We start from the raw sequence: 26,271 nt of genomic DNA on the forward strand, positions 1-26,271 counted from the left end.
AAGAAAGGACCTACGGGAACCCTACGCTACTGTATTTAGAGGCTCTAATTGACAATCAGTTTCTCGCCATAGCCCTACACATCCTCTGCCGTAGGGCTCTCTGAACACATCTGTTTACGCATGTGTTTTACTTCTTGACATTATTTCCAACCGTGTGGAGAAAATTCTGCTCTTTAAGAAAGAAATTCAGAGACACCTGGGTGGCTCAGTCAGTAAGGCATCTGACTTCAGCTGAGGTCATGATCTCACAGTTTGTGGGTTTGAACCGTGTGTCGGGCTCTGTGCTGACAGCTCAGAGCCTGGAACCTGCTTCAGATTCTGTGTCTCCCTCTCTCTCTGCCCCTCCCCTGGTCACACTCTCTCTCTCAAAAATAAACATAAACATTAAAAATTTTTTTTAAAAAAAAGAAAAGAAAGAAGTTCATATTATTCATCCAGAGACTGTTATCCCAAATGAGTGAATTATAGGAAATATGATTTCTTCAAACAAAAGGATTCCCTTGTAAAAAGCAAGACATGGAATCATATTCCCTTGACTCTGGATGGGTTTTTGACTTTCTTGTCACCAGTAAAATGCTGTCTGTGGAAGTGGTATTTCATGACCTGGGGTCAGGTCAGAAAAAACTATGAGACGTCCAGCCTCTTCTTAGGACTACTTGAGCTGGAGCCTGAACCACCATGAAAGTCGCTGAGGCCACCGCGGTGTGAGAAAGCACAAACTGGCCCCAGATGTGGGGGGAGCCCTGAGATCATGGGAAGAGAACCCCCGGCTGCTCCAGACCCCTGTGTCAGCTCAAGCTGCCACAGGCCTGCAACTGCAGGAGAGACCCCGAGCCAGACTCCTCCACACCTCTCTCAAACTCTTGCCCCGCAGACCATGGAAATAGTAAAATGATTGCTTCTATCTCAAGCCACCAGGTGTTGGGGGTGAGGTGTTGTGGAACACCGGTGACTGAACCACTCCCATTACTCCCCACCCCCAATAACTACTCCGATGTGATATTTCCTTTTGTTTCAACATGACTTCAGTGTTCTTACCATGAGAATGCGTTGACGTTTATATATTACACCCTGCAAGAGATTTTATTTCTCTTTTCCCTGTTCGGCATGTTGCTGTGCGTGCATTGTTGCTTCTGGCCACTGTGTAGTATGCCTAGGATGCATCGATCACACTTGACCTACCTATTCCTCCAGCGATGAGCCGCCAGGTTGCCTGCAGTTCCCCCACACGCTGTCACAGACATCCTGGGACACGTCCCCTTACGGCGCCCTGTAGGTCTGTGAGCACTTCTCCGGGCAATAAACCCAGAAGTGAGCATGCTGCCTCCCAGAGCGCCCGCGCACTTGCTCTAGCCAAGCTCGGCTGCACCCGTCTACACTACCGGTGCCGTGTTCACTTGCTGGCCCAGTCCCCACATTGTATTTATGAAAAGAACGAGTCGGGCTGCTGGAGGGTTGGGTTTTTTTCTCTCTCCATAATTGCTCTGAACATCTCGGTGGCTCCCTTCCTTCAGGTCTTCCTCTACATGTCACCTAACCACTCAAACAAGTAGTTACTGCTACGTGCCGTCGCTGCCCATCCTTCTCAGCTCATGGTTCTTTTCTTCACTGTTCTTACAGGTGGACGTGTGTGTGTGTGTGTGTGTGTGTGTGGTGTTTGGGTATCATTTGTCTCCCCCCGTGAGAAGGGCGTTGGGTGCGTAGGGTGCGGCCAATGAAGATTTGCTATGAATGCATAGCCAGAGTCTGACTTAACCGAGTACCATTCTAAGGAGCCTCCCCGGCTCCTCACCCCACCTCCCCGTCACTTAGTAGGGGGAGAGAATATCGGGGGGCACCGAGGCTCTCCCATCTCTCCCTGCCCCCACTTTGGACTCACCAAGCAGAGGGGCGAAGGACATTCTATTAGCACTTGGGACGGTTCTATCAGTGTTTCAGGTACCATCGGCGTCCCGAGTGTTTGTGGTGAGGTGTGCTTGCTCACAGCTTCTTGTTGAATGGCTGCGTGAAATCGTTAGGCCCTGGTCTCTGGTCTGACTTAATGATCCTAAGACAGACAAAGGAAGAGTACTTAGAGAAAAAAAAAAAAGGCACGGAATAAAAAGTGAATAATATATAGCACTGCCCTGTCTGATACTGTAACTATTAGCCACATGTGGCAAATAATTAAAATGAAAATTAAGTTCCTGAGTCACACTAGCCATATCGAAGTACTCAATGGTTACATGAAGCTGGTGCAGACGTACACATTTCCATCACCCCAGAGAGTTCTGTTGCACAGCCCTGAAGAAAAAAACAGCTCTAGATACTTTCTGAAAATCCCAACCTGCCTTTAGAGTTCTTGAGGGAATCTTTTCCACCTGCCTTCCTCCGGGCTAAAAGGGTCAGCATTTTGTTCTATCATTAAAAATAACAACCAGTATACTTTTGACTTGGAAAGATAGACGTATTCTTTCCTACGGGCTACTTTTGGAGGACACTTAGCTGGCTGCATGTGTCGTCCACATGGTTCTGAAGAAGGTGATGTGTCCTGGGGCACCTGGGTGGCTCAGTCAGTTAAGCGTCAGACTTTGGCTCAGGTCATTATCTCGCGGTTCGTGGGTTCGAGCCCCTCATGAGGCTCTGTGCTGACAGCTCGGAGCCTGGAGCCTGCTTCGGATTCTGTGTCTCCCTCTCTTTCTGCCCCTCCCCCGCTCATGCTCTGTGTCTCTCAAAAATAAACAAACATTAAAAAAATTAGAAAAGAGATGATGTGTCCTCAGCACCCAGTCATGTTGAGATGAAGCTTATTTTCACACAGTGAGCGTTTGTTGAGAACAAACAAGCTTTATGTTTCATTTCAACTTTACATAGCATGTTTTTTGCCCCGCTTTTGAGGGCCAGGATGAAGAGTTGGAAAGTTGCTGTCATTTGGTGTCATTAATTCTCTGAATTCCGAAGTTGTGTGTTTAAGAGGGTCGATTTGGTAAGTTGTTGCTACCTGACCCTTGATGATTATGAACATCAAATTTAAAATTACGAAGTAAGAATTGAGGGAAAAAGTCAAATGTTATAAATTTATTTGGGACATCTGTTGCCACCTCTTTGGATGCCTTTGAAAATTCAAGCAGAAATCAATACACTTCCAGGTTTGTTTGTTTTTTTTTTACTTTCAATAAATAATATCTTTGTGTATATGTATATATAGATAGATATACTTAACGAGTCATTTAGCAGGATTTTTAAGTTTTATACTGCATTAATTCCAACATAGCTCTTTCCAGATTGATAGGATGCAAATGAGGTAAGAATTAAGGCAAACCTAAAAGGCATGCAAATGTAGCACATTTATCTCCACTGATAATACAAGATCTCGAGTATGGACCACACAGAGGAGCCCAGGCCCCTCCACATGTCTGTCGGTACTATTTTACAGGAGAATGGTGACACAGCTTATATTAAAGTTACATTACCGTGGGGGTCTCAGTGCTACTAACATGTAATCAAGGAGACACGAGCATTGGCAAAACATGAACAAGAAACCATAGAACTCTTTGCAGCACATTTCTGCCCAGGCTTTAGGGGAGGAGGGTTTTTATGAAATGATGTTACACGTATCACATCGTGGCAGGTTGTTTGTTTTATAATATATGCTTTTAAAATTCATTAGCAAATGACATTCTCATGCACACAAGTGTTTCAAACACAAGAAGCAAGTCCATTGATAGGTAGTCCAAGCAATATTTGTGTAAGTGTGTGTGTGTGTGTGTGTGTGTGTGTAGCTGCAGACTGAATGGAACATTGAGACTTTTGTGCAGTCCATAGCATTGACCTCAGCTCATTTCTGAATGTCGCACTGCAGAAGTAATACAATGGAAGGGTCGCTCTTTGCAGCTTCTTTGAATTCATCCAGTGTAATCTGGTCATCTTTGTTCTTATCCATCTTGCTGAAAATCTTGTCTACTCGCTGCTCAGGCGTGAGGCCGTCCTCATTCATTTTCATCATGATCACAGTGCCTACCATCTTATAGATAGCCTTGGGAAAACCAGAAACAGAGCGTAAAGTTCTCCTAGGACATGATAAAGAATTTAAATTTACTTCAAAGGACTCCTTAAATCGTTTTAAATAAGACAGAGATATAATCAGATATGTGTGTCTTGTCTGACTCCCAGGTTTCTGGCTGGAGGAACTGAGTAGAAAGAGTGGCTCCGTGGTAAGCACAAGAATAATGGATGAGGAATCTTTATTCAGGAGGAGAGCGCTGAGCTCTGTTTTAAACATTCTGGGATTGAGGTGCAGGTGAGCACCAGCCCTTGAAGATTTAAGAAAACAGAAAATGTGGTCCCAACCAAGAAGGAATTTACAATCTACTAAGATAACTGAGCAAGGCAAGCCAGTAAAATTTAGTCCAGAAAGACGACACTTTAGGGAGATCTGTGGATCAAGGACTCTGTTCATAAGGACTTCCAACTGTCCAGTTCAATTAACTGTACACAATTATTTCTCAACGTGAGAATTTCCTAAATAGAAACAACTTTTTTAGGAAACTGCCTGAAAAAAATAAATGCCCTTCCACACAAAGACTTGCAGGTGGGGGCGCCTGGGTGGCTCAGTCAGTTGAGTGTCCGACTTCGGCTCCGGTCATGATCTCACAGTTTGTGAGTTCGAGCCCCACGTCGGGCTCTGTGCTGACACCTTGGAGCCTGGAACCTGCTTCAGATTCTGTGTCTCCCTCTCTCTCTGCCCCTTCCCTGCTCATACTCTGTCTCTCTCAAAAATGAATAAATGTTAAAAAAAAAAAACTAAAAAAAAAAAAAAAGACTTGCAGGTGGATGTTCATAGCATTATTAATAATAGCCAAGTAGAAACGACACAAATGCTCAAACAATATGATGTATCTGTACAATTGAATACTATTTTAGTAATATAAAAGACTGAAATACTGATAAGTCTTACAACATAGATTAAACAAAAAAGGAAGTCATTCATAAAGGCTATAGATATTTATATTGTATGGTTATATTTATATGAAAGGCCAGAAACCCAAATCCACAGAGAAAAAGAAGAGTGGAGTTTTCTGAGTCTGGAATAGGAACAGGCAGGTGGCATGAGGGGTCTTACTGGGGGAATTAAAATGTTCTAAAATTAGATTATGGCGATGGAGGCTTACTTTGTAAATTGTACAGTTATAATGGGTGAATTTATGGTTTGTAAATAATAACTCAAAGTTTTTAAAAATGTCAGTTAGAAAAAAAAAAAAAAAAATGCCAGTTAGAGCCACGGGCAGCATCTTACATCCACCAGAGGGAAAGCTGGTTTGAGGAAGAAGGGGACATCCAGCAGAGCAGAGCTAAGCCAAGGGCAGAACTGAATCTGGGCCCAGCGGCTTGGATCTGTGACTTTTCCCAGCGCTGCGCTGAGGCTGAGGCAGGGGGACAGGGGTCGAGAGAATTCAAGGCCTGGCATGCAACCAGCAGGGCTCCTGGCAGGGAAGAAAAGCAGCTGCCACAGCCTACGCCCCAGGAAGCTTCCTCCGGGGGTCTCTGCCTTACTTGCCCGTCGGCCAGCCAGGGAGCCTAGCCGCCCACCATCCTGAAGTCCCGCTCCGGCCAAGTCCACCCCGAGTCCTCGCCCTGCCCTGCCCTCGTCCGGAAGGCCAGCCCCGGCCCGCGGGCCCGCCCCGCCTCCATAGGGTTCCCTTTGGCGGCCCCGGGTGCCCCGCCTCACGCGCCCTGCCCAGCCCCGCCCAGGTCCCCCGAAAGCCCGACCCCGCCCTCGCCCTCGCCCTCGCCCCCCACCCGAAGGCCCCGGCCCCGCCCCTCGAGGGCCTCCGCCTCACCTCGATGATCTCCAGCATCTCCACCCGCGTGATCTTGCCGTCGCCGTCCAGGTCGTACATGTTGAAGGCCCAGTTCAGTTTCTGCTCGAAGCTGCCCCTCGAGGTGATGGACAGGGCGCAGATGAACTCTCGGAAGTCGATGGTGCCGTCCCCGTTCTTGTCAAAGGTTCGGAAGGCGTGCTGGGCAAACTTGGAGGCGTCTCCGTAAGGGAAGAACTGCAAGCAGAAGGCACAGGTTCAGGTGCCGGGAGGGCCCGAAACCTCAGGCCGGGGCGCGGCCCGGGAAAGCCTAGACCGCCGGCTGCACCGGGCGCTCTCGTGGGCTGTCGTGGGAGGGGGTGTGACCGGCGGGCCTCCTGCCTGGGCCAGCGCTCAAGGCCAAGGGCAGGCGTCCATCAGAGCGTCCTCACTCAGACGCCTGGCTGTTTCTTGTGGGTGAGGCTGGGGACATGCCTTTGTGGTGGCCAGGCCCTCAAGCCCGCAGCTAGCGTCCCTCATCCGTGGCTTCCCTGGCCGCCCTCCCACAAGTACGAGGACCGAGGCAGGTAGCAGACTCCTCTCCCCACACGGGGTGGTGCTCCGTGAACTCCCCCTTTCTCCCTGTGGATGTCCAGGTTCACTGCCTCGTGGGGCCAGAGCAAGGTTGCCCAGACCTGGTTTTTCCTGCCCCCCTGCCCGGCTTCCTATCCACACTCCCTCGATGAGGCTCCAGGGTTTCACTTCTTTTTACAGGGACTTTTCTTTTGTAGAACAGACATTTAAAACCCATTAAAAATAGAACATGACTGGGTTTATTTTTGCAAGATATAAAGAGGTTTCTTTTCAGAGCCAACAGTTGGCAAGAGTGCCGTAGGGAGACAAAGAATGGACCCAGGAAGGAAAGGAAGGGCAGACCCCAGAGGAGGTAAGACCATGGGCAGTGAGGCAGGGGTGTCGGCCCCACTGATACGAGTCTAGGCCAGTCACAAACAGCAGGCAGTTCTGTCGCTTGACCCTCTGTCCCAGCAAAGCTGAAGGACATTCTCTAGGTGGAGGGTGGAAAACAAACCAACCCCAAATCAAATGCAAAAACAAACCATGTGCTGTTTTAAGGCAGAAAGGGTATATACATGTTTCTGGGTGAGCAAATCCAGCAAATACAAACATGAAAGCAGATTTCTGAGGATGTCGCTGGTCTCCCTGCTCCTTCCTACGTTTTGCCACTTGTGACTGGAACAGTCTGGCCAGCCTCCATGCAGATGGCCTGCTTCGTGCCCACCCGGGGCTGTCTCCCTTTGGGAGTTTCTCACTATGCACCCTGCCCTTGGGCCTGCTGCCCGCAAATCCCAAAGGTGGAACATTTCCCTCCAGAAATAAAATAGGTCTTTCCATATAAGATGCAGAGCTGACTGGGGCTTGTATTTCAATAGCACTCACTTCCGGACCCTGAGATCTGTTCTGCTTACTATTGTGTGCAAAAAATCACCCAAGGGGCACCTGTGTGGCTCAGTCGGTTAAGCACCTAACTCTCAATATCAGTTCAGGTCATGATCTCATAGTGTGTGAGATCGAGCCCTGCATCAGGCTCTGCGCTGACAGTGTGGAGCCTGCTTGGAATTCTCTCTCTCCTTTGCTGTCTGCTCCAACCCCACTTGCTCTCTCTCTCTCAAAATAAATAAACATTAAAATTTTTTTTTAAATCACCCCAAATCAGAGTGGCTTAAAACAACAATTCTTTCGTTAATCTCAGAAAATAAAGATTTGACAGCCACTTCTTTTTTATTTTATTTTTTATTTTTTTTAATGTTTATTTATTTTTTGAGACAGAGAGACAGAGCATGAACGGGGGAGGGTCAGAGAGAGAGGGAGACACAGAATCGGAAGCAGGCTCCAGGCTCCGAGCTGTCAGCACAGAGCCCGATGCGGGGCTCGAACTCACGGACCGTGAGATCATGACCTGAGCCGAAGTCGGACGCTCAACCGACTGAGCCACCCAGGCGCCCCAACCACTTCTTTTTTAAGCAACCAACTTATCTTTCTGAGGCTATGGAGGACAACTTTATCCTTTGCTCCCTCATCCCCTACACACATTATGTCTCCTATCCTTCGTTTTTCATGATCCATCAAAATCCACTGAGGCCTTTTTCTGGCCCAGCCCTGTCTTTGGTACTGGGAAAGCAGAGATCAGCACCTCACTGCCCCCAGGCTCTGGTATTTTGCAGTTAAGGGGGGAACTGAAAATGAAGGTCATGTTATCAGAAAAGGACTACAACGGAAGAAGGAACAAGACATTCCTAATGCTAACGAGCGCATGGTTACTTTCAAGAGGGGCGCCTGGGTGGCTCAGTTGAGCATCCAACTTTGGCTTAGATCATGATCTCGCAGTTCGTGGGTTCAAGCCCCCGCATTGGGCTCTCGACTGACAGCTCAGAGCCTCCTGGAGCCTGCTTCGGATTCTGTGTGTGTCTCTCTCTCTGCCCCTCCCCTGCTCACACTCTGTCTTTCTCTGTCTCTCAAAAATAAATAAAATGTTACATATATATAAAAAAAGACTGTGTGGTTGGTTTCAAGACGGAGAGTTAAGACAGAAAGGCTCCTGTCCTCTGTCGCAGGCTCAGCCTGTTTTCTCTCCACCCCCCAATGCCATCAGAGGCATCGCAGATACCTAAGGATGGGCTGCCAGGTGCTGACTTTTGAACTTGACCTTGACAATTTCTAAATAGGTAAGTTTGAGCCACATGTGCTCTGAACTGTTTGTTGACTTAATGATGCTTCTGACACCAAATGTGTGGGCTTTGTTTTGGTTTAGTTTGGTTTTTGGTTTTTCCCTACCAGCAGCCAATTCTCCAATTTTCTGGACATTAACCTGGTCCAGTTGAATTCAGTTCAATTCTGACACTAACCCCTGGGGAGTCAGTGCAGACCCCACAGGTGAGTCAGGGTTCAGTCCCACAAGACTGCGCCCACTTCAGATGCCAGTGGCATGTCCCCTGCTGCCACCTGTAGTTCTGATAGACCTGATGTAAACTCAGGGGGATCCCACAATGCCCTCCTTCAATAATTTGCTAGAACAACTCACAGACTTAAGGAAGGCACTTTATTTACTATTACCAGTTTATTTTAAAGGCCACAAGTCAGGAACACCCTGGGGGAACAGATGTATAGGGCAAGGGGCGAAGGCACGAGGAGGGAGGGCAGAACCCTCTCCGGGCATGCCACCTGTCCAGCACCTCAGCGTGTTCACCAACTTCTCAGGCCCGTAGTTTAAGGGTTTTCATGGAAGCCTCATTACATAGGCGCAGTTCATTCAATCACAGGTCAATGAAGATTCAGTTCCATCTCCAGCCCCTCTCCTTTCCCCAGAGGTAGGGTGAGGGCTGGACTACAAGTTTCAACCTTCTAATTATGCCTGGGTCTTTCTGGTGACCAGCTCCCATCCTGAAGCTGTCTAGGGGCCCCAGACAGCAGTCATGTTATTAGCATACAAAGGCACTGTTTTCACTCCAGAGATTCCAAGGGTCTTAGAAGAAGCTCTTGTGTCAGGAACTGGGAACGAAGACCAATTCTGTATTTCTTATTAGATCACATGTGCCGTGTGCATGAGTGTTCTTCACCCCTTTCTGCTCTTTGCTGATGTGTTTGCCTTGTGGTCAGGAGTCTTGGGCAGAGCTGGTACCTGTGAAATGGCCTAAGAGCAGAGCGGAGTGAGCAGATTCCCACTCTCCTTAGTGCTGTGCATCCACCAGGCTTTCTATATGCAGTGACTTGAGACCACTGCGTATTTTTCAACATCTGTGTGGGTTTCTAGAAGTGAAAGGCTTTAACTATAATTTCTTATAGCATACTTTAAAGTGAAGGGGTATCTGAGAGTTTTGTCTAAAAATAGCTGAGAACTTGAGGTCAGTATATTAAAAATTAATTTAGATCTGAAAATTCTTGAGGAAAAAATCGATTGGGCTATAAAAGTTACATGCGCCTTGCAGAAGGCCTATTTACTGACTTTTAGAGCCAATGCGTTCACTTCAGAAGAACTGAGCATGTGCCCAGGACCCCTCACATATCTGGACGGTTTGTTCTTTTTGGAAAATTCATCCTATCGTGTTCTGAGCTCTTTGAGTTTTTCTAATCAGGGGAATGCTCTTTCTTTTGATGAAATGATTCAACTCTGGATGTATCATCACAGGAAAAGCAAAGCCATACTCTTCAATCTTTTTGGGAAGAGATCAGGGTCTTGAACTCCTATTCACTTCTGGACTACGATAGTACCTGAGAAATGTAAGTATTTTTTGCATATTGTTGCTTGCAATGTGTTTTATTTTTTAAAGTCAATGTGTTTTGCTTGACCAACTGTATTATATGGTGATGTGGAAATAATTTTCAGTGGCATGAATAATCTACAAGTCTCTATATAATAGATAAAAAAAACTTTGAGGTTAAAAATTATATATAACGTATGAATATAATAATATTTATATAACATAGACATATATTTTATGTATCTAAATATATAAAATGTACTAAATAAATATATTTCACTTGTATCTTAGTCCATTCAGGCGGCTATAATAAAATGTCACAGACTAGATGGCTTATAAACAGAAATTTATTTCTACAGTTCTGGAAGACAAAGTCCAATATCAGGGTCAGTCTCTGGTGAAGGCCCTCTTCTGGCTGCACACTGCCAACTTCTTGCTTTGTCCTCATGGGAGGAAAGACAAGGGAACTGTGTGGGGTCTTTTTTATAAGGGCACTAATCCCATTCATGAGGGCTCCACCCTCATGACCTAAGCTCCTTGCAAAGGCCCACCTCCTTATAGCATCACCTTGGGCATTAGGTTTCAACACATGAATTTGTGGAGGGACACAAATACTTAGTCCATAGCAATTTGTTAGCAAGAAGATGACTCTAGCTGTGAGAAATTTCACAAACTGTATTAGATGATTGAATATAGCCAGTCTTTGATGAATTTCTAGTGTCTGTTTTATGTCTATATACATACACGCTTAGTTTTTCTACTTTTGATCACAAATTTTGTATCGAGTATATCTTGCATTTCCATTAAAAGAAGAAAACCATCTGGGAAGCAGCTGCAGATGGTCAGTTGATCCCCACTGACTGAATCAGATACCGGAGTCCTTCCGGTGACTTTGGGAATTGTGTGGTATGGCTCTTGGAGGCCAAACTGGTGAGGCCTGGCACCTCAGGTCAGCCTGCCCTCCTGAGGGTGCCTGAGAGAAGGTTTGTCTTTGGAGAGCAGGGTTTGGGGGTGGAGCAGGGCCTGCTTCAGCTGCTGGCCGCAGAGCCCTAGACTCCATCCTGAGGGTGGGAATTGCACTGTCAGCTCCAGTTTGGACAAGGCGTCTTTGGGGGTGGAGGTGATCAGGCCAGTCCCCCAGGCAGGTGGAAGATGATGGCTGGCCAGAATGGTTCACCGGACAGCGGCAATTTCTTCAGGGACGCTGGAGCTTTCTTCCCCGGGTCCAGTGCTTCCCCTTGCCAGCCCACAGCCCTTTTGCTCTGACACTTAGGGGCTCCAAGCTTACTAGTGGGAGACTGGTAGAAGGTGGGGGGCAGAAAGGGCCCTCTGTCCCTGACTACTTCCGGCCCTGCTGGTGAGACTCTGACCTCAAGATCGGTCTGTACACTAAGCTGTCCCTGTCATACCACAGGGGCAGTCCTTTGCCCCAGTTGCGCTCTGAGAAAGCTCTAGAAGTTGCTGGCCTATGGTGGGACCAGGACCCAGCTACCACGTGTAGCATGATACCCACAGGAAAATGTCACCATTTCTGCTCTCTTCCTGCTGAATGACAAGGAGGAGGAGCATGTTTGTGTCCTATGGCATTCGTATTCCCCTGGACTGATTTCTGGAAGTTCCTGAGATAAGTCTTCTGGGCCACACATCCTCCTTTCCTGTGGACTTCCCCTCCCAGGATGCCTGGAAATGAGGGCTGCCATTGTACTGGCCACCAGATTGTGGGGAGCTGCTGCAAAGGAGAGCTGCACCCACTGTGTCTTCTTTCTTGGTGGGGGGGGGGGGGTGGAGCAGAAAGACCAGGACCCCTCCACTTGGACACCCAGCAGAGCCCAGACAGGTGGGCACAGTCTGATAGCAGGGGCTGTCTGTCTTCAGTGCTGGGTCACAGGGAAGCTCACAGGGCCCACTCTTCCACTGCGGAAGAGAGCAGGCCCAGAGAACACCTCCTCATTCAGTGATTCCTCTTCAGGGAGGTCCTGATGGGTTACGACTTCCTCTGCTTGTCTTCTCGTGCCACCTCTCTGGTGGACATTCCATTTGCAGGATTGAATATAGCTTATCCCCTTCTCTCCCTTCTACCTCCACCAGAGACCTGTCACCTCCCATCAGATTCTGGCCATAGTCCCCTAATTGCCGCTGGTCTCCTCAAGGTCGAACACCCGAGCAGCACTGATCTTCCTACAGTGTGGCTCTGATTGTGTCATTTCTCTTCACAGAAACACTTAGGGCTTCCATATCTGACCCAATAGGTGCCTTCGATCCTGCGTGTCCTGCTTTGGGCTCTGCTCTCCAGAGGCTCGCATTTGCAGAGTTGAATTCTGAACTTGGAACCTTGCTGTTGGTGCGCTTCATGATTGCCCCAACCTGCAAGCACGTCTCTCTCATTCCTCTGTTTTCTGCCTCTGCACCCCGGCTGAGTTCCCAGGTGCCACCACACATGCCCCCTGCTTCCGTATTTTATATGCCTTCCTCTGCATCCCATCTCATCCTGGCCAAATGGAGAAATCCCACCTTTTCTTTACGTCCTGCTCAAATGCCCTGCCTCTGTGGAAATTTCATGACTGGACTGAATCTCTCCCTCTGCTTGTGCTTCACTGATTTCTAGATGAGTTTTCCCAAACCCTCTGTCTTAGACCCTGGTCTGCACCTGCTGTGTCCCTCCTGGCGTGGGAGTCCCGGAAGGGCAGCCACCACATGTGTATTGTGGGCCTGTAGCGGTGCTTAGCACCTCCTGAGAAGGGCCCATTCCAGCGAGCACAGGCACTGCGGTCTCACACATCTTTGTACCTGCATTTATGTCACTCTTGCATCTGTGAAATGGGTGTGCTGAGTTAACTAAATGCTTTCACGCTCCTGTGAGGGCAGGCAGAGTTTCCTGCCACAACTGAACAGTAGTGAAAACCATGACATCACTAGTCAAATGTCAGTGCTCTGTTCCTAGAATTCCCTATCTCCCTTTGCTGCTCAATTTTTTCTCCAAAAAGCTGACCACCATACAACATATTTCAATTAATTATTTGATGTCTTTCTTTCTGCATGAGAAATGTGAACTCCGTGAGGGCAGAGAGCTTTGGCTGCTTTGCTGTTTTGTTCCTTGCCTAATCTCTGCCTAGCAGTGCTCAATGACTTAGTGAATGAAAGAGTGAACCAATTTCTTTTAAAAAATTGATTTATTTTGAGAGACAGAGAAAGTGAGATAGGGGGAGGGGCAGAGAGAGAGGGAGAGAGAGTATCCCAAGCAGACTCTGCACTGGAGCGGGGCTCCAACTCACAAACTGACATCTTATCTGAGCCAAAATCAAGGTGCCAGAACTGATGCTGCCCTGCCTAATAACTGCACTGCAGGGTTGCAACTGGTGACACGTTCACTGTCTCCTGGGATCCTCAAGACAACCCAAAGGGATGATTTGGTTCTTTTTCACTTTTCCTGGTAACAGAGAAGTGGGTTTTTAGGCAGAGGTTCAGCACTGTCATTCCTATTTATTAGGGGATTATTTATTTGATATCAGTTACTAAACTGTAAATCCCCAGAGTGCAAAGCCTGTTTGTTGTATCCATAGCACATACCATGGGTCTGCAGATGACAGGTGCAAAATACAATCTCGTTGAATGACCAAGTGAAAGAAACACTTGTAGTGCCAACTAGAGGTGTTCAAGCACTGCTGCTGAAAACAGCCACCACTCATTGGACATTTATTAAAATCTAGCCAGCTCTGTCCTCTAGAACTTCTTGTGAGGATAACAATATTCAACAACTGCACTGCCCAAAATGATAACGACTAGCCATATGGGTCAACCACCGTGAGGTGCTGGGAATAAAATTTTAAAAAGACACTGGGGCACCTGGGTGGCTCAGTCAGTTGAGCATCTGACTTCGGCTCAGCTCATGATCTCACAGCTCTCTCACAGCTCGTGGGTTTGAGCCCTGCATCGGGCTCTGTGCTGACAGTTCAGAGCCTGGAGCCTGCTTCAGGTTCTGTGTCTCCTTCTCTGTGCCTCCCGTGTTCATGCTCTCTCTCTCTCTTTTTCAAAAATAAATATTAAAACAAATTTTTTTTTAAATGTAAAAAGACAGAGCATTGAGGGCATTGGGGGAAGAAACCTTTGAAATGTTACTAGTGTAACCAACAAACTGCATGTTTTAATATTATTTAACATACGTATCAATTTAGGTAGCAATGTGTGGCAACTGGCTTCTGTATTGAGTAGCATGATCTATGCTCTGTCATAAGCTCTCACAATACCCTTGTCAAGCAGTAATCCTCAGCTCCACTTCATGGACAAGGAAACATGGGCTCAAAAAAGGTCCAGCAAACCCCTAAGTTAATTCTCTTTCCACTGTGTCAGCCTACTACAAGTTTATGCAAAGGAGCAGTAAGAAATGTACACATCTTCCCAGAATAAGAACATCCAAAACAGAAGGTAGAAAGGTCAGGGACAGATTGTCATCTATGTCAACATTTGTTGGAACGCTTTCATGATTATCATACAGCACTGGAATGAGCTCAGTTCTAATACTTCTCATGCGTGTTACTTCATTCGGTTCTTATAGCAAAACCTGCCATCATAAACTCTGTGTGGACCAGGAGACAAGCTTGAAAGTTGCAGGCATTTGTCCCAGGTTCCTAGCAGAATGTGACAGGTGGATCTGGTCATTTCTGCTACATCTTGCTGTTTCTCTTTGTCAAGCTGAGGAAATAAACCTAAATCCACATTTATGAAGCAACCGTATTGCATTATGTAATTCTTTGCTACCTTCCATGTATGGGCTTCAATCCTTGGCAGTGGGTATTTGTCGCCACCTTCTGACAGCATGTGTGTACTGCATGGAAATTACTAAAAGGATGCTGAGGGATATTTTTAGGACTCATTCTTTAACTCAGCATTTACTGAGCAGTTACTGTGTGTCAAGTATTGTGTTAGATACTGAATAAAATATTAAAAAAGACATAGAGCATTAAGGATAATAGAGGAAATAGATACGAAGCAAACAACTACATAAATAAGTGTAAAATTACACTCTGATCCATCGCAAATGTATAGAGCCACAGCCACTAATGGGGATGGTCTTATGAGTTTGAAACTTAACCAAAAACTTACTGCATGGTCCTCTCCCTGCACCCTAATATGCAGGCTTCTGCCAGTTCATTGTTTCTTATTCATAGTTTAGGAATAGTCTCAGAGTCTGAAACTTTCCGGGATTTCACAAACCTGGATTATACCCAACTGTACTACACACCCTTCTTCTGAACCAACCAACGTGCAAAAGAAAATCCCAGGAAATCCTTGAGGACTGTCTTTCCTCAGAGAGACAGTAAGAAACTCTCCATCCATTAATCAGCTTGCTCCAAAGCCACCCGAGGCTTTTCCCTGCAGATAGAGGGCCAAAGCCCTGCATTTCTTTTCAATATTCAGTTGTGAATATTAAAAGGTTTGTTTCTTTTAATAAGTGGTGAATGAGCCCCAGATACTTCGTGCTGAATATGCATGGTGTCATTTGCCTCTGCAACCCCAGGGCCCCTCCGAGTATGGCACAGAAGGCTCTTTGGTGTCTGTATTAAGAAATAGCCTCAGAACACTGTGCTTCCAGTCCCTTGGGTAGTCTTTCCTCTGAACCCTCCACTCCAGTCCTTTGCACTCTTTTGCTGCCTGCACGTCTCATCCTTCCAGAAGCTGTGCTGAGTGCAGAGAAAGCACCACAACGTTTCCCATGAGAACCTCGCCCTCTCCCAGTGGACACTGGTGCCTGCCTCAATGTAACGGAGGATGCAGGTCTCCTAGAGGCTCCCCTGCCCGACGTTCAGGTTGAGGGAGGTTTTACAGCACAGCCGTGGCCCACTGTGACAGCTGATATGCTGTGTCAAGAGTGGTTGGCGGCAGAGCCGCTGGGGAGGACAGACTCTCCAGGGCTCTGCTCAGCTCCCGGCTGATGCTGATCAGTTCTCCGGCCTCAGAACAGATTTCTTCCCATTAGTCTGCCTGAAATAGAGCTCACGATGGGATCAAAGAGCACAAGAATATTCTTGGACGCTCCACCGCTCACGGTCTTGGAGAGGTCGGCCATTCAATCTCTCATAGGACACCATCCCTTTAAAAATGTCCTCACTCAGGTCAATTCTGTTTTCCTTTGTTCGCAGCTGTCAGAAGCCTATGTTCTCTGGCTAATGTACCCACAAACACAATCCCCTCCCCAAGGGTGGAGTCTTCTTCACTTCCCCCACCCCCAAAATAGGGCTACTCTACCTCAGGTCATTTGCCGTCACCTCTGCTGGAATGAGCCAGAGGCTTCTAGCCTCCTGTGGATCCCTGGCTCAGTGCCCACCTCTCCAGGCCCTGCCAAGCGGCTACCTTTTCATGAGGGTCTATCAGGGATCAAGGCCCTAAGGCCTTTTTCATATGCTACCTCAGCTGGTTCTTCACCAAGTTTAGGACTTGAGGGGCATTATTGTGGGTTAGGTCATACCACTAAGGGGAGGTGGGCTGGTCTAGGCACACGGGCTCTGTCTGAGGAATGCCGCCTGTCTGCATAGCTGCCGAATCTGCCCAGCCTTCAACTCTGAGCTACGATCCACCTCCTCACCAGGATCCAGAAAGGTTCTGCCTCTCTCTTCCCAGCCCTCCGCTTCTTAGTCCCCAGTGTTCCCCCTGCCTTGTGCTGTGCTCACAGGAGCCCTGCCTTCCTGTTGCGGTCCTCAGCAGGACTGGGCCAGGCCACAGCAGGCCTGTGGGAAGGAGGGCACCCACAAGGGACAAAAGCGGTAAACATGCTACCCCTCGCATAGGTTCCGCACTTACCCTTGCCTCCCCAGGCAGCAGAAGGGACCTGGTGGGATTTCTGAGGCCCATGCAGAGCTACTCACTCTCAGGGCAGGCAGATGGGGGCTATGGCCCCTGACCCTGGGGTGGGTGCTGCTGTGGAAAGAAGGAGATGTGCCAACCAAGCCCAAGGATTTCCTGGACCCTGGCTGAGGCCCAGCACCATCCTTTCCCCCCAGGGATGCAGGTGTGGGCTCCTCTAGGAAAGCAGGACCCACCACAGCTAATGAGAGGCAGAGGTGGGATGCAAACCCAGTTCTGTCTGACTGTGTGACGTTGGACACCTGTTAACCCATCTGAGACTCAGTCTCCTCATCCACCAAATGGGGCAACAGTGATCAATTCCTATTGTGCAGGATTGTTGTAAGATTTACTGGAGATGACAGATGTGGAAGGTGCCTGAGGTCACAAGGAGCTGGGACCCTGGGTGTTGGAGGGTCCCTCCTCCCTTTTCCCCTCAAGGCTGCTGTGATATATCCCATACCCTGATGCACCCAGGTGAGCAGGTGGTTCATAGTGGGGTCTCAGTGCACACCCCCCAGACTGCTGGCCCAACTGGTGCCCTTAGGGTCAACTTGGTGTTTGGTATTTAGGCTCCTCACATTCATGTAACCTCACCCAGGACTAGGATCCTTGCCTCCTGGGCTGCCTCACCAGCCCACATTCTCTGCCTCCGGTTCAACTGCTCCCTCCCACCCACTCCCAGGGCTCTGTAGTCCCTCCTGCCCACAGTTCTGGAGAGAACCTCTTACACCCACTTAGTCATGTCCACTTCCTGTACACACCAGTTGCATCTAATTGTTCCCACAAGAAGCAGCGGGATTATCCCCAGGCCTCTGGGCCTTTCCAGGTCTGGTCCTTGCTGCCTGTCCAATGTCTGCTCCACCGGGGCCTTGCTGGGTTCTCCAGCTGCCATCCTATTGTTTCTGTCATCTGAAATGCTCCTTTTTTGCCCTGGCCCAGTCAACACCTGTTTGTCCTCAGACCTGGATTCAGTCTTCATTTTCTCAGGAAAGACTTCTCTGAACCTAGGTCAGAATTCTCCATTAGGTACATGCACATCGCTGAGATCCGTGGTAACCATCATCCCGTGTTCATGGGATTGTTTGATTAATAACTTTCTCCCCTAGTGGACTGTAAGCTAAATGGGGCAGGGAATGGCCTGGTTTTTCCCAACAGCTATAATCCCTGGTGCCTAGTATGGGGCCAGGCGCACAGAAGGTGTTCGGTAAGTATCTGTTGAATGACCTAGAGACTCAGCACAGCGGGGTCTTTTTCGAGCCTCCAGAGATGGCGGTAAATGCATACAATGACCAGTAAAAGAGCTGAAATATGTTCTGAAGATTGTTTTAAGGCAGCTATGCTAAAGAAGGCTCACCATTTGGCCTTAAAACATGTCACTGCCATTACTACTTTAGCTGATGATTCATGACAGTATGAATCATCCCCAGAGAAGTTCACGTACCTGGTCACGTGGATGGGAAGAGGAGAGAGACACTTCCCCTTAATTAGAAATGGGGAGTCCAAAAGCTGTTTTCTGCCAACGTGTTCATTCAACAGATACTCACAAAAGCCTAATTGGTGCCAGGCTCTATGCTGAGCTCTGTGTGGGCAGGAGGGAGGCTGAGGAGAGGCAACAAAGAATCAGAGTAAAATAGAAGAACCGGTCTCTGCCCCAGAGCAGAAAATGAAAGGTAGATGCAGCCCAGAGAGTGAGCTGCCTTCCACACATAGGCTCTCTGGGAGGAGGTTAAAACACACTCACCCCACGCCACCCCCAGATCCTGAGGTCACTTCTGAAAGCTGCCTCTTCACTTGTCCTCCGGGTGACAATATCCATTTTCTGCAGTCATGGCTCCTTCAGGGCTCCAGGCTTTATTACAAGGCAACCACTAATAACTCCTGGTTCCTGTATAACTCCATCTATTTGAGAAGAAAATTAGTCCTGAGCTAAATTTCTAGAGAAGGGGGCTTTGCCTCTTGGGTCAGCGGAAGCAATTTTTACCTATGTCCTAGACCAGGTTCTTCTGTTTGCATTTTGACCCTGTTACACTGTCCCAAGAAGGTCAAGAACTCCCAGAGAAGTTCTGTTACTTTTTTATAGAGAAAAACACTCAGGCAGCAGAAATCCAGATTCCTCACTAATCTTCAGATCTCCTTTGTTTTAGAATTATCGCTAAGAGAAAAGCCCAAATAACTTCTACTTTAAGAGAAATGTTATGGGGCGCCTGGGTGGCTCAGTCGGTTAAGAGTCCGACTTCGGCTCAGGTCATGATCTCACGGTCCGTGAGTTCGAGCCCCGCGTCGGGCTCTGTGCTGACAGCTCGGAGCCTGAAGCCTGCTTCCGATTCTGTGTCTCCCTCTCTCTCTGACCCTCCCCCGTTCATGCTCTGTCTCTCTGTCTCAAAAATAAATAAACATTAAAAAAAATTAAAAAAAAATAAGAGAAATGTTATGCTTTGCCCTTTCTTATATCAAATTACGATCTGGTATACTGTAGGTGCTTTATAAATGCTTAAGATGGATAAAGGAAGCAACCTGTTGCAGAGGAAAGGATGCTGGGTTGAGTGACAAGGTGTCTGGGTGTGACTAAAGCTAAGCCATTCTGTCTCTTAAGACTTCCATTTTCCTTTAAATAATATAAAATGAGGCAATAAATCAGATAAGCCTCAAAATTCCTTTTAGCTATACTATTTATTTTTCTGATTCTGGAAGTAAAATCTCAAAAAAAAAAAAAAAAAGAAAATAATGAATTTGGCAAACAAATGGTACTTCCATGATTTTTCACTTGTTGTTAACCAAAGCACCTGTCCTATCATTCCCTTGTGTTTGTATGTCTTAATTACAGGATCAAACTTTGAAGGGTGAATATATCCACATCTATACCTGCATTGGTAGCAATATCTATGTATTTGTATCTCTACCTCAATAACTCTGCTCCTGTATCTATAGATATCTATATCTCCATATCTAGATCATACCTCTATCTGTATAACATCTCTCCTTATCTCTATCTATCTCTATCTCCTTCTCTATATATTTATTTCTATTTCTACCCCTTTGTCATATCTCCACCTCTATTTCTGTTGAAAGTTTCACAGAGCCTGATGGATACTCACTGGTTACTCAGACTTTAAAAAATCAAATGAACTCTCTCTACTTCAGTCTAATATCCCATTCACATTACAAATTGGATCAATGACATCTTGATTTGGGGCAAGGGGGTTCCTCTAGTACTTCTCTTGCTGATTAATCTTGAGCCACCAACATAAATCAGTCCACTGTTAGCATTTATTACAAAATAGGAGATCACCAATAGTAAATTACACTCTGGAAACCACCATGGATTTCCATCTAAAGGCAATCTGTCAGATTAGAGAGAAGATTGTTTTATCAATTTAAAAAGGAGCTCATCTTTGAAACTAGAGAAGGGGTGAGGATCTTTGAAGGTGTTTGAGAGAAGGCTGGTTGCCATGGGGAAAACGGAAAGGGACCCCTCACTCGGTATTCTCTTCGATTACTCCGACTGAAGTGGGTACAGCAAATTTTCCAACTGGTTCTGAGACTGGTTATTTGTTTCATCTCCCCTACTCCTAGAATAAAGTGATCTGCTCAAGATCGATTCCCATTTTACCCTACATTCAACTCACTTCACAAGGTCATAGTGACAGTGACAAGAATGTTCAGCCTGACTGCATCCCAATTAGAACCCTACTGGCATGCCATAGGCCACCAGTCTGCAGCCCTGGAGAGAGAGCTGTCTACAATACAGTGGGTGACAGCAACAGTAGCCCGAGCAAGGGGAGCTCTGTCTTCAGAAGCTGAAGTTTGTAAGAAATGAATATATACAGGGCCACTGCCTCAGAGGATGTACCCTTCATTTCCTGGAAAGGAGGAATCTTCCCACCTACTCTAAGATGGTCCCCCAAATTTATTACTGTCCCCCATTACTGACATATCTATAGCTGCTACCTCATCATTTCAGTCCCATGTACTCCCATCACTGCCACCTGAGGGATAGGAAAAGGTCTGGCTGCAAAAAGACACACAAAGGAGATACACCCTGCAGAGAAGGGAAGGTGCCATGTGGGGGTGTGAGCTTTGTGCTCAGAGGGGTCTGGAATTGAATACCAGTTCTGCAGTTTACTACATGTGGGACCTTGGGCAAATGGTTTTAAATCTTTTTCAAAGCCTTAGTTTATTCATATGAAAAATGAGCTGGAGGTGGGGGAGTATTGGCTGCTGGGCTGGAATCTAACAGGAAGGACACTGGAAATGAGTCAGGATGCCTAGGACTGGGCAGTTCTATTAAAGAGGTGCCGTGAACCTGGGCTCTCTTTCTCTGGATGGGCCCAGTTACGATGGTCTCGGATTAAGATGATGTGTGTAATAACTCCCGCACATAGTACTTGGCCCACCGTAGGCACTCAGCAAATGAAAGATGCTGTGATAGTATTATTTTGGGTTTTGCCAAGGCTGTGCCCTATATGTACCGAGAGTATGAAGACTGAGGAACACTATAAACATACATATAAAGGAAATGATTTCCTTTTATTTTTTTATGGAAAAAATATATTGATCAATTAGTCAATAATCACCTAGTGTGTGCACCCACCGTGTGCCAGGCGCTGGGTTTGGTGTTGAAAAGGATGCAGAAAAGTGGAAACTGTACCTCGGGAGCTCAGCCTGGTTAGGGCAGCAGACATGGAAGCACACCCAGAGTTCATCAGCAGTGCCCGGCAGCCAAGGAAGCACACAGCCAGTGAGGGGGTGGGGTTGTTGGCCCTGCCTTGCAGAAGGTGCAAGATGCATCCTGCGGTCTCTAGGTCGTCCTTTTATTACCTCAAGCCCATACAAAACCAGCATCAACCAGAGTCCAAATTTGCTCAAAACCAGTAATCCAGCTGAGGCAAAGAATTTTGTAACATGAGAACTACTGCTCCCTTCCAGGGCAGCAGGACAGGGCACCCCAGAATCCCCCCCAGCCCCTTGGCAGAATGAAAAGCCCAGACTTTTCAGCAGATCCTTGCCGAACACTGCCAGCTCTCTAAGGTCCAACTTTGCTAAGCCCTAGATGCCTGACTCCAGGAGGGAGTCCTGTGTACCTCAACCTCCTAGAGGCTGCAACCTGGCTGAGGGACACATGAAGGTTCATTTAGAAACACCAAGAGATGCGCCAAGAGCCAGAACTCATGGGCACACACAGCAGGAACATAAAACCCACAAAGGGATGGCCAAGCCCAGGCACCTGACCCCACCATTTCTTATCATCCCTGCAGAGCCTCAGAACAAGGGGTGAGCCAGCCTTTGACTCAGTTTCCTGGGAGGATCCCTCCTCTGCTGTCTCTCCGCCCAAACTCCTGCTCCTGATTTTCCTCTCCCAGGGGCGTCCCCCCCCCAGCAAATGTGATCTGATTCTGGGTTCCGTGGTCTAGAAGGACTGATTTAGAGATTAGACTTTCGGGCGCAGGGGAAGTCTCTGGAGGGCTTGCCAGTAGAAGCCGCCACTAGAATCCTCCCACCCTAATAAGGACAAAGGACAGGAACCACAGCAGTGGGCAACCTGGGCTCCCGTGCCAGACCTGGAGCTACTCTTCTTTCTGCTCATGTCCTCCAGGGCATGAGCCTGGTGCAGACAACAGAGTCCAAGTTCCCACTGTGCCTCTTATTGGCTGTCTGACTTTAGGAGAGGGATGTGGCCATCTGGGCCTGTATCCTCCTGTGTAGAATGAGGGAGTTGGCTGTCTGTGAGCCCTGAGCCTTCTATCAACTCCTATGATTCTAAATCTGCCCACTGTCAGCATTATACTTGACAAAATATGCTGATTTAATTAAAATTTTATAGCAGTTACTAAGTGCCAGGCATGGTTTAAGCACACTGTCAGTATTTAACAATGTAATCCTCTAATAACCCTCTGCGTAGGTACTATTGCTGGCCCCATTACATAGATGGGTAAACAGTAGCACAGGGATTATGTTAATTTGTCCAAGATCACATACATAGTTAGTAGCAGAATTTGAATTCGTTTGGCTCTAGAGTTTCTATAGCCACTGAGCTACACATCTCTGATCTAACACAGGAGCACAGACACCAAATCTCAGTCTGCCTCCCCACATACCAGCTGTAGACCATCTGCATCCATGAAGTTAGATGCAGCAAAGAAACCGGGCAGGTGAGGTCTGCATTTCTTCTGAAGCTCCCGATGAGCCAAGTGGCTCAGAGATTGCTTAGGGATTGCAGGCTTTGACCCGAGCCAAGCATTCTTGACTTAACTGTGCAGCACCATCCAGGGTGAAAAACTGCCACATCGACTGTGAGGCCCCAACCAAGGGCCTCCTTTCTGTGCTCAGAGTATCCCTGGTAAGCTCCGCACTGTGGTGGGCACTGCAGTGGGTACAGAGCTAACCGGACAGTGTCCTGCTCTCAGTGATGTGAGCCAGGGCTCAGCTTCCATGCTAGTGGGTCTCCTGGTGGTCTTGTTAAAATGCAGATTCTGATTCAGCAGGATTGGGATGGAGCCCATGGTGTCTGCATATCTAACACGTGATGCAGGAGCTGGTGGTCCACAGACCACACGAAGCAAGAATGGAGATACCAGCCATGTGGGATTTGAATAAGGAAGCCCGGGCAGCCCTGGGGAGGGGAGGGGAGGTATGCTGGAGGAAGCAGGGTTCTGAGGGTGGCAGGAGGGTACATAGGCACCAGTGCGTTTGTGGGGAGTCAGGGGGCAGCCTATGAGGGGTGGCGTGGGGAACAGAAACCAAGAGCCAGCATGGGGAGACGCCCAGTGGGTCTGCTGAGCCTGCCTAGGGTGATTCTGCCGAGTGACAGACAGCAGGCTGGAGGGGGCACTGAGCCGGGCTGAAGAGACTCAGCTGATTTCAGCCCCAAGGAGCCTCCTCCTCCAGCCCTAGATGTCTGCATCAGATGAGGCAGCAGTCCTGGCTCCTGACAGGGAAGCTCTCCTCCCACATTTCCATATTTATCTCTGCAGGGAAAGCAGAGAGCAGCCTTCTCACAGGCTCCCAGGGCTGCCCTCCGCCAGGCTCATGAATAAAGATGCTGAGACTCTCCTGGGAGAGTCCTCCTGGCCTTCCCTAGAGAGAGGGGGGAGCGCAGGGGAGCAGAGGGCAAGGCAGGGCAGGAGATGCTGAAAAAGGATGGGTCAGCCAGCCCTAGCTGAGGGAATGGGAAGGAGGCTTGGATCAGGGTAGGGGTCTACAGATGGTACCCGGAACACCAGAAATGTGTCTCCTCTCAGTGCCTCAGTTTCTGTGCCTGTAAATCAAGAGATTGAACAAAATGGCTTAAGACTCCTCATTCCAGGTCTGACTTTCTGTGATTCTATCATAAAGAAAGGCTGATGCTTTATGACAGCCAAAGGACTCTCCGAGCGCACGGCCTGTTACGAATCCCTTGGAGAGGAGCCTTGTCCAATAGAGAGATACTGTGAGCCACATCCATTATCCAAAATTTTCTAATAACTACTAAAAAAGTTAAGAAAGAAAGACAAGTAAAATTAATTCTAACATATTTTATTTATACCACTGTATTCAAACACATCAAATTATAACATTTAAACATGTAATCAATATTGACGTGATTAATGAAGTAGTCTACATTTTTTTGGACCAAGTCTTTGACTTTGGTGTGTGTGTGTGTCCTACTCATGGCACATCTCAATTCCCATGTAGGCTGCTCTATGGAACCCTGCAACCCGGGACAGCATGGACGATGCAAATGGGTGCTGAGGCTCCGGCTATAAATGAACTTCAGGAAGATGTATATGTCACTGAGCAAGCGTCCACTTGGTCAGGGAAGCAGAAGGTTATGCGTTCACTAGGGAAGCTGTCTCTGAGAACACGTTGTAACCTCTCAGGCCTAGACACTAGTTTCTCTTCCTGTTCTTGGACACACCAGGCTTGTAGGCCAGTGAGGGGCCCCTCTGGGGCTCCTGCTTACACGTGGGGCTTGGAACGGTTGCACAAATCCATGTTTCCACTGCAGATCCAGGTGTCTAATGCCTCCATACCTTGGTAACATCTTCCATGCCTCTGGAATCTTGGCTGGTATTTCCCCTTCCTGGGTACCATGTACCAGGAAGTGCCAGTCATCACACGGATTTTGTACACTATTTCTGGAATGTTATTCTGAGGAGGAGCTCTCTCTAGCAAGTCCTGACCCCCCCCCCCGCAAGAGAAATCAGTATTTTTTTTTCTTCTCTGAGAAGCAATAGGAGAGGCGGCTTGGCCTAGAGGAATGAGTGAGGGTTCTTGGAGCTCTAATGACCGCCATTAAACCCTAGCTGCACTTCCAAAGTGGCCGCGTGGCCTTGAGCTGGGCACTTTGTTTCTGAGCCTCAGTTTTCACCAGTATGAAAAGACCAAGCCCATGTATGATGGATGCAATTGCTGACATAAAGCACTTTGTACAATGCCAGATACGTAGAAGACACTTAAAAATGGCAGCTTCGATCTCTTCCTGCCCTAGGATCATGGGTTCCTTTTTAAAAATATTTTGTTTTAAGTTTACTTTTATTTATTTTGAGAGAGATAGAAAGCGGGGGGGGGGGGCAGAAAGAGAGGGAGACAAAATCCCAAGGAGGCCCTGTGCTGTCAGTGCAGAGCCCGATGAGGGACTCAAACTCAAAAACTGTGAGACCATGACCTGAGCTGAAATCAGGAGTAGGATGCTTAACCAACTGAGACACCCTGGCACCCCAAGATTATGTATTTCTATGTTTTGGAGTCTACTGTTTGTGCCATCGCCAACAACAAAGTACTTTTATCCTGGAGAAGTGTAATTTGCCATGTGGTGGCTCATACCCATAGGCTAGACATTGTTTTAAGTCCTTTTACCTGTTTTAACTTAATTCTCAAGATAGTCCTGAGCTAAGGCTCATAGATGAGGAAACCAAGGCACAGAGAGGTTAAGTAATTTTCTGAAGGTCACACAGTAAATGGCAGAGCTGCGATATGAACCTAAGAAACCCACCTGCTGAGCCCCATTGCTGACCTCTTTTGTCTTGTGGCTATACCAGAGGCAGGACTCCTTGGGGAGGGGATTTTGACCTTCAGCTCCAAAGGCAAGAACTGCAAACCAGTGCAGAAGCTTTTAGGGCAGCCAAAATGATGACATGACCTGAACCCAGATCCTACCAAGGCAAATCCCATCAGCAGGTACTTCTGGATTTTTACATTTTGCCTGCCACCTGTTATCAGCCATGCCTGAAGCTTCTCTGCACTTTCTGTTGTGATTCTGTTTTCTAGAGCATTGTTCCCAGCAGACCTCTGAGGTTCCTGGCACTGTAGCGGAGCCCTGACTGTGCTATCTCTGGAGTGTCCTGGAGCCCCTCCTGGAGACCCTTCCCCTCCCGAGGGACACGTGTGGTTGCAGCAGC

General features: G+C 47.7%; 1 protein-coding gene across 4 annotated transcripts in view; it reads right to left on the reverse strand.

Annotated features, from left to right (window-relative positions):
- Positions 1–2,924: 2,924 nt before the first annotated feature.
- VSNL1 (visinin like 1) overlaps positions 2,925–26,271 on the reverse strand; it is a 71,769-nt gene continuing 48,422 nt past the window's right edge. For all 4 annotated transcript variants that reach the window (XM_042979808.1, XM_042979807.1, XM_042979806.1 and 1 more), the window contains exons 3-4: positions 5,820–6,035; positions 2,925–4,015 (exon numbers count right to left, since the gene is read on the reverse strand). In XM_042979808.1, the coding sequence (XP_042835742.1) occupies positions 3,818–4,015; positions 5,820–6,035 (414 nt within the window). In that variant the 3' untranslated portion in view covers positions 2,925–3,817. The remainder of the gene's footprint in view (positions 4,016–5,819; positions 6,036–26,271) is intronic.

Source organism: Panthera tigris, chromosome A3 (genome assembly GCF_018350195.1).
Source record: "Panthera tigris isolate Pti1 chromosome A3, P.tigris_Pti1_mat1.1, whole genome shotgun sequence".
In the NCBI taxonomy this organism is placed as follows: Eukaryota; Metazoa; Chordata; class Mammalia; order Carnivora; family Felidae; genus Panthera; species Panthera tigris.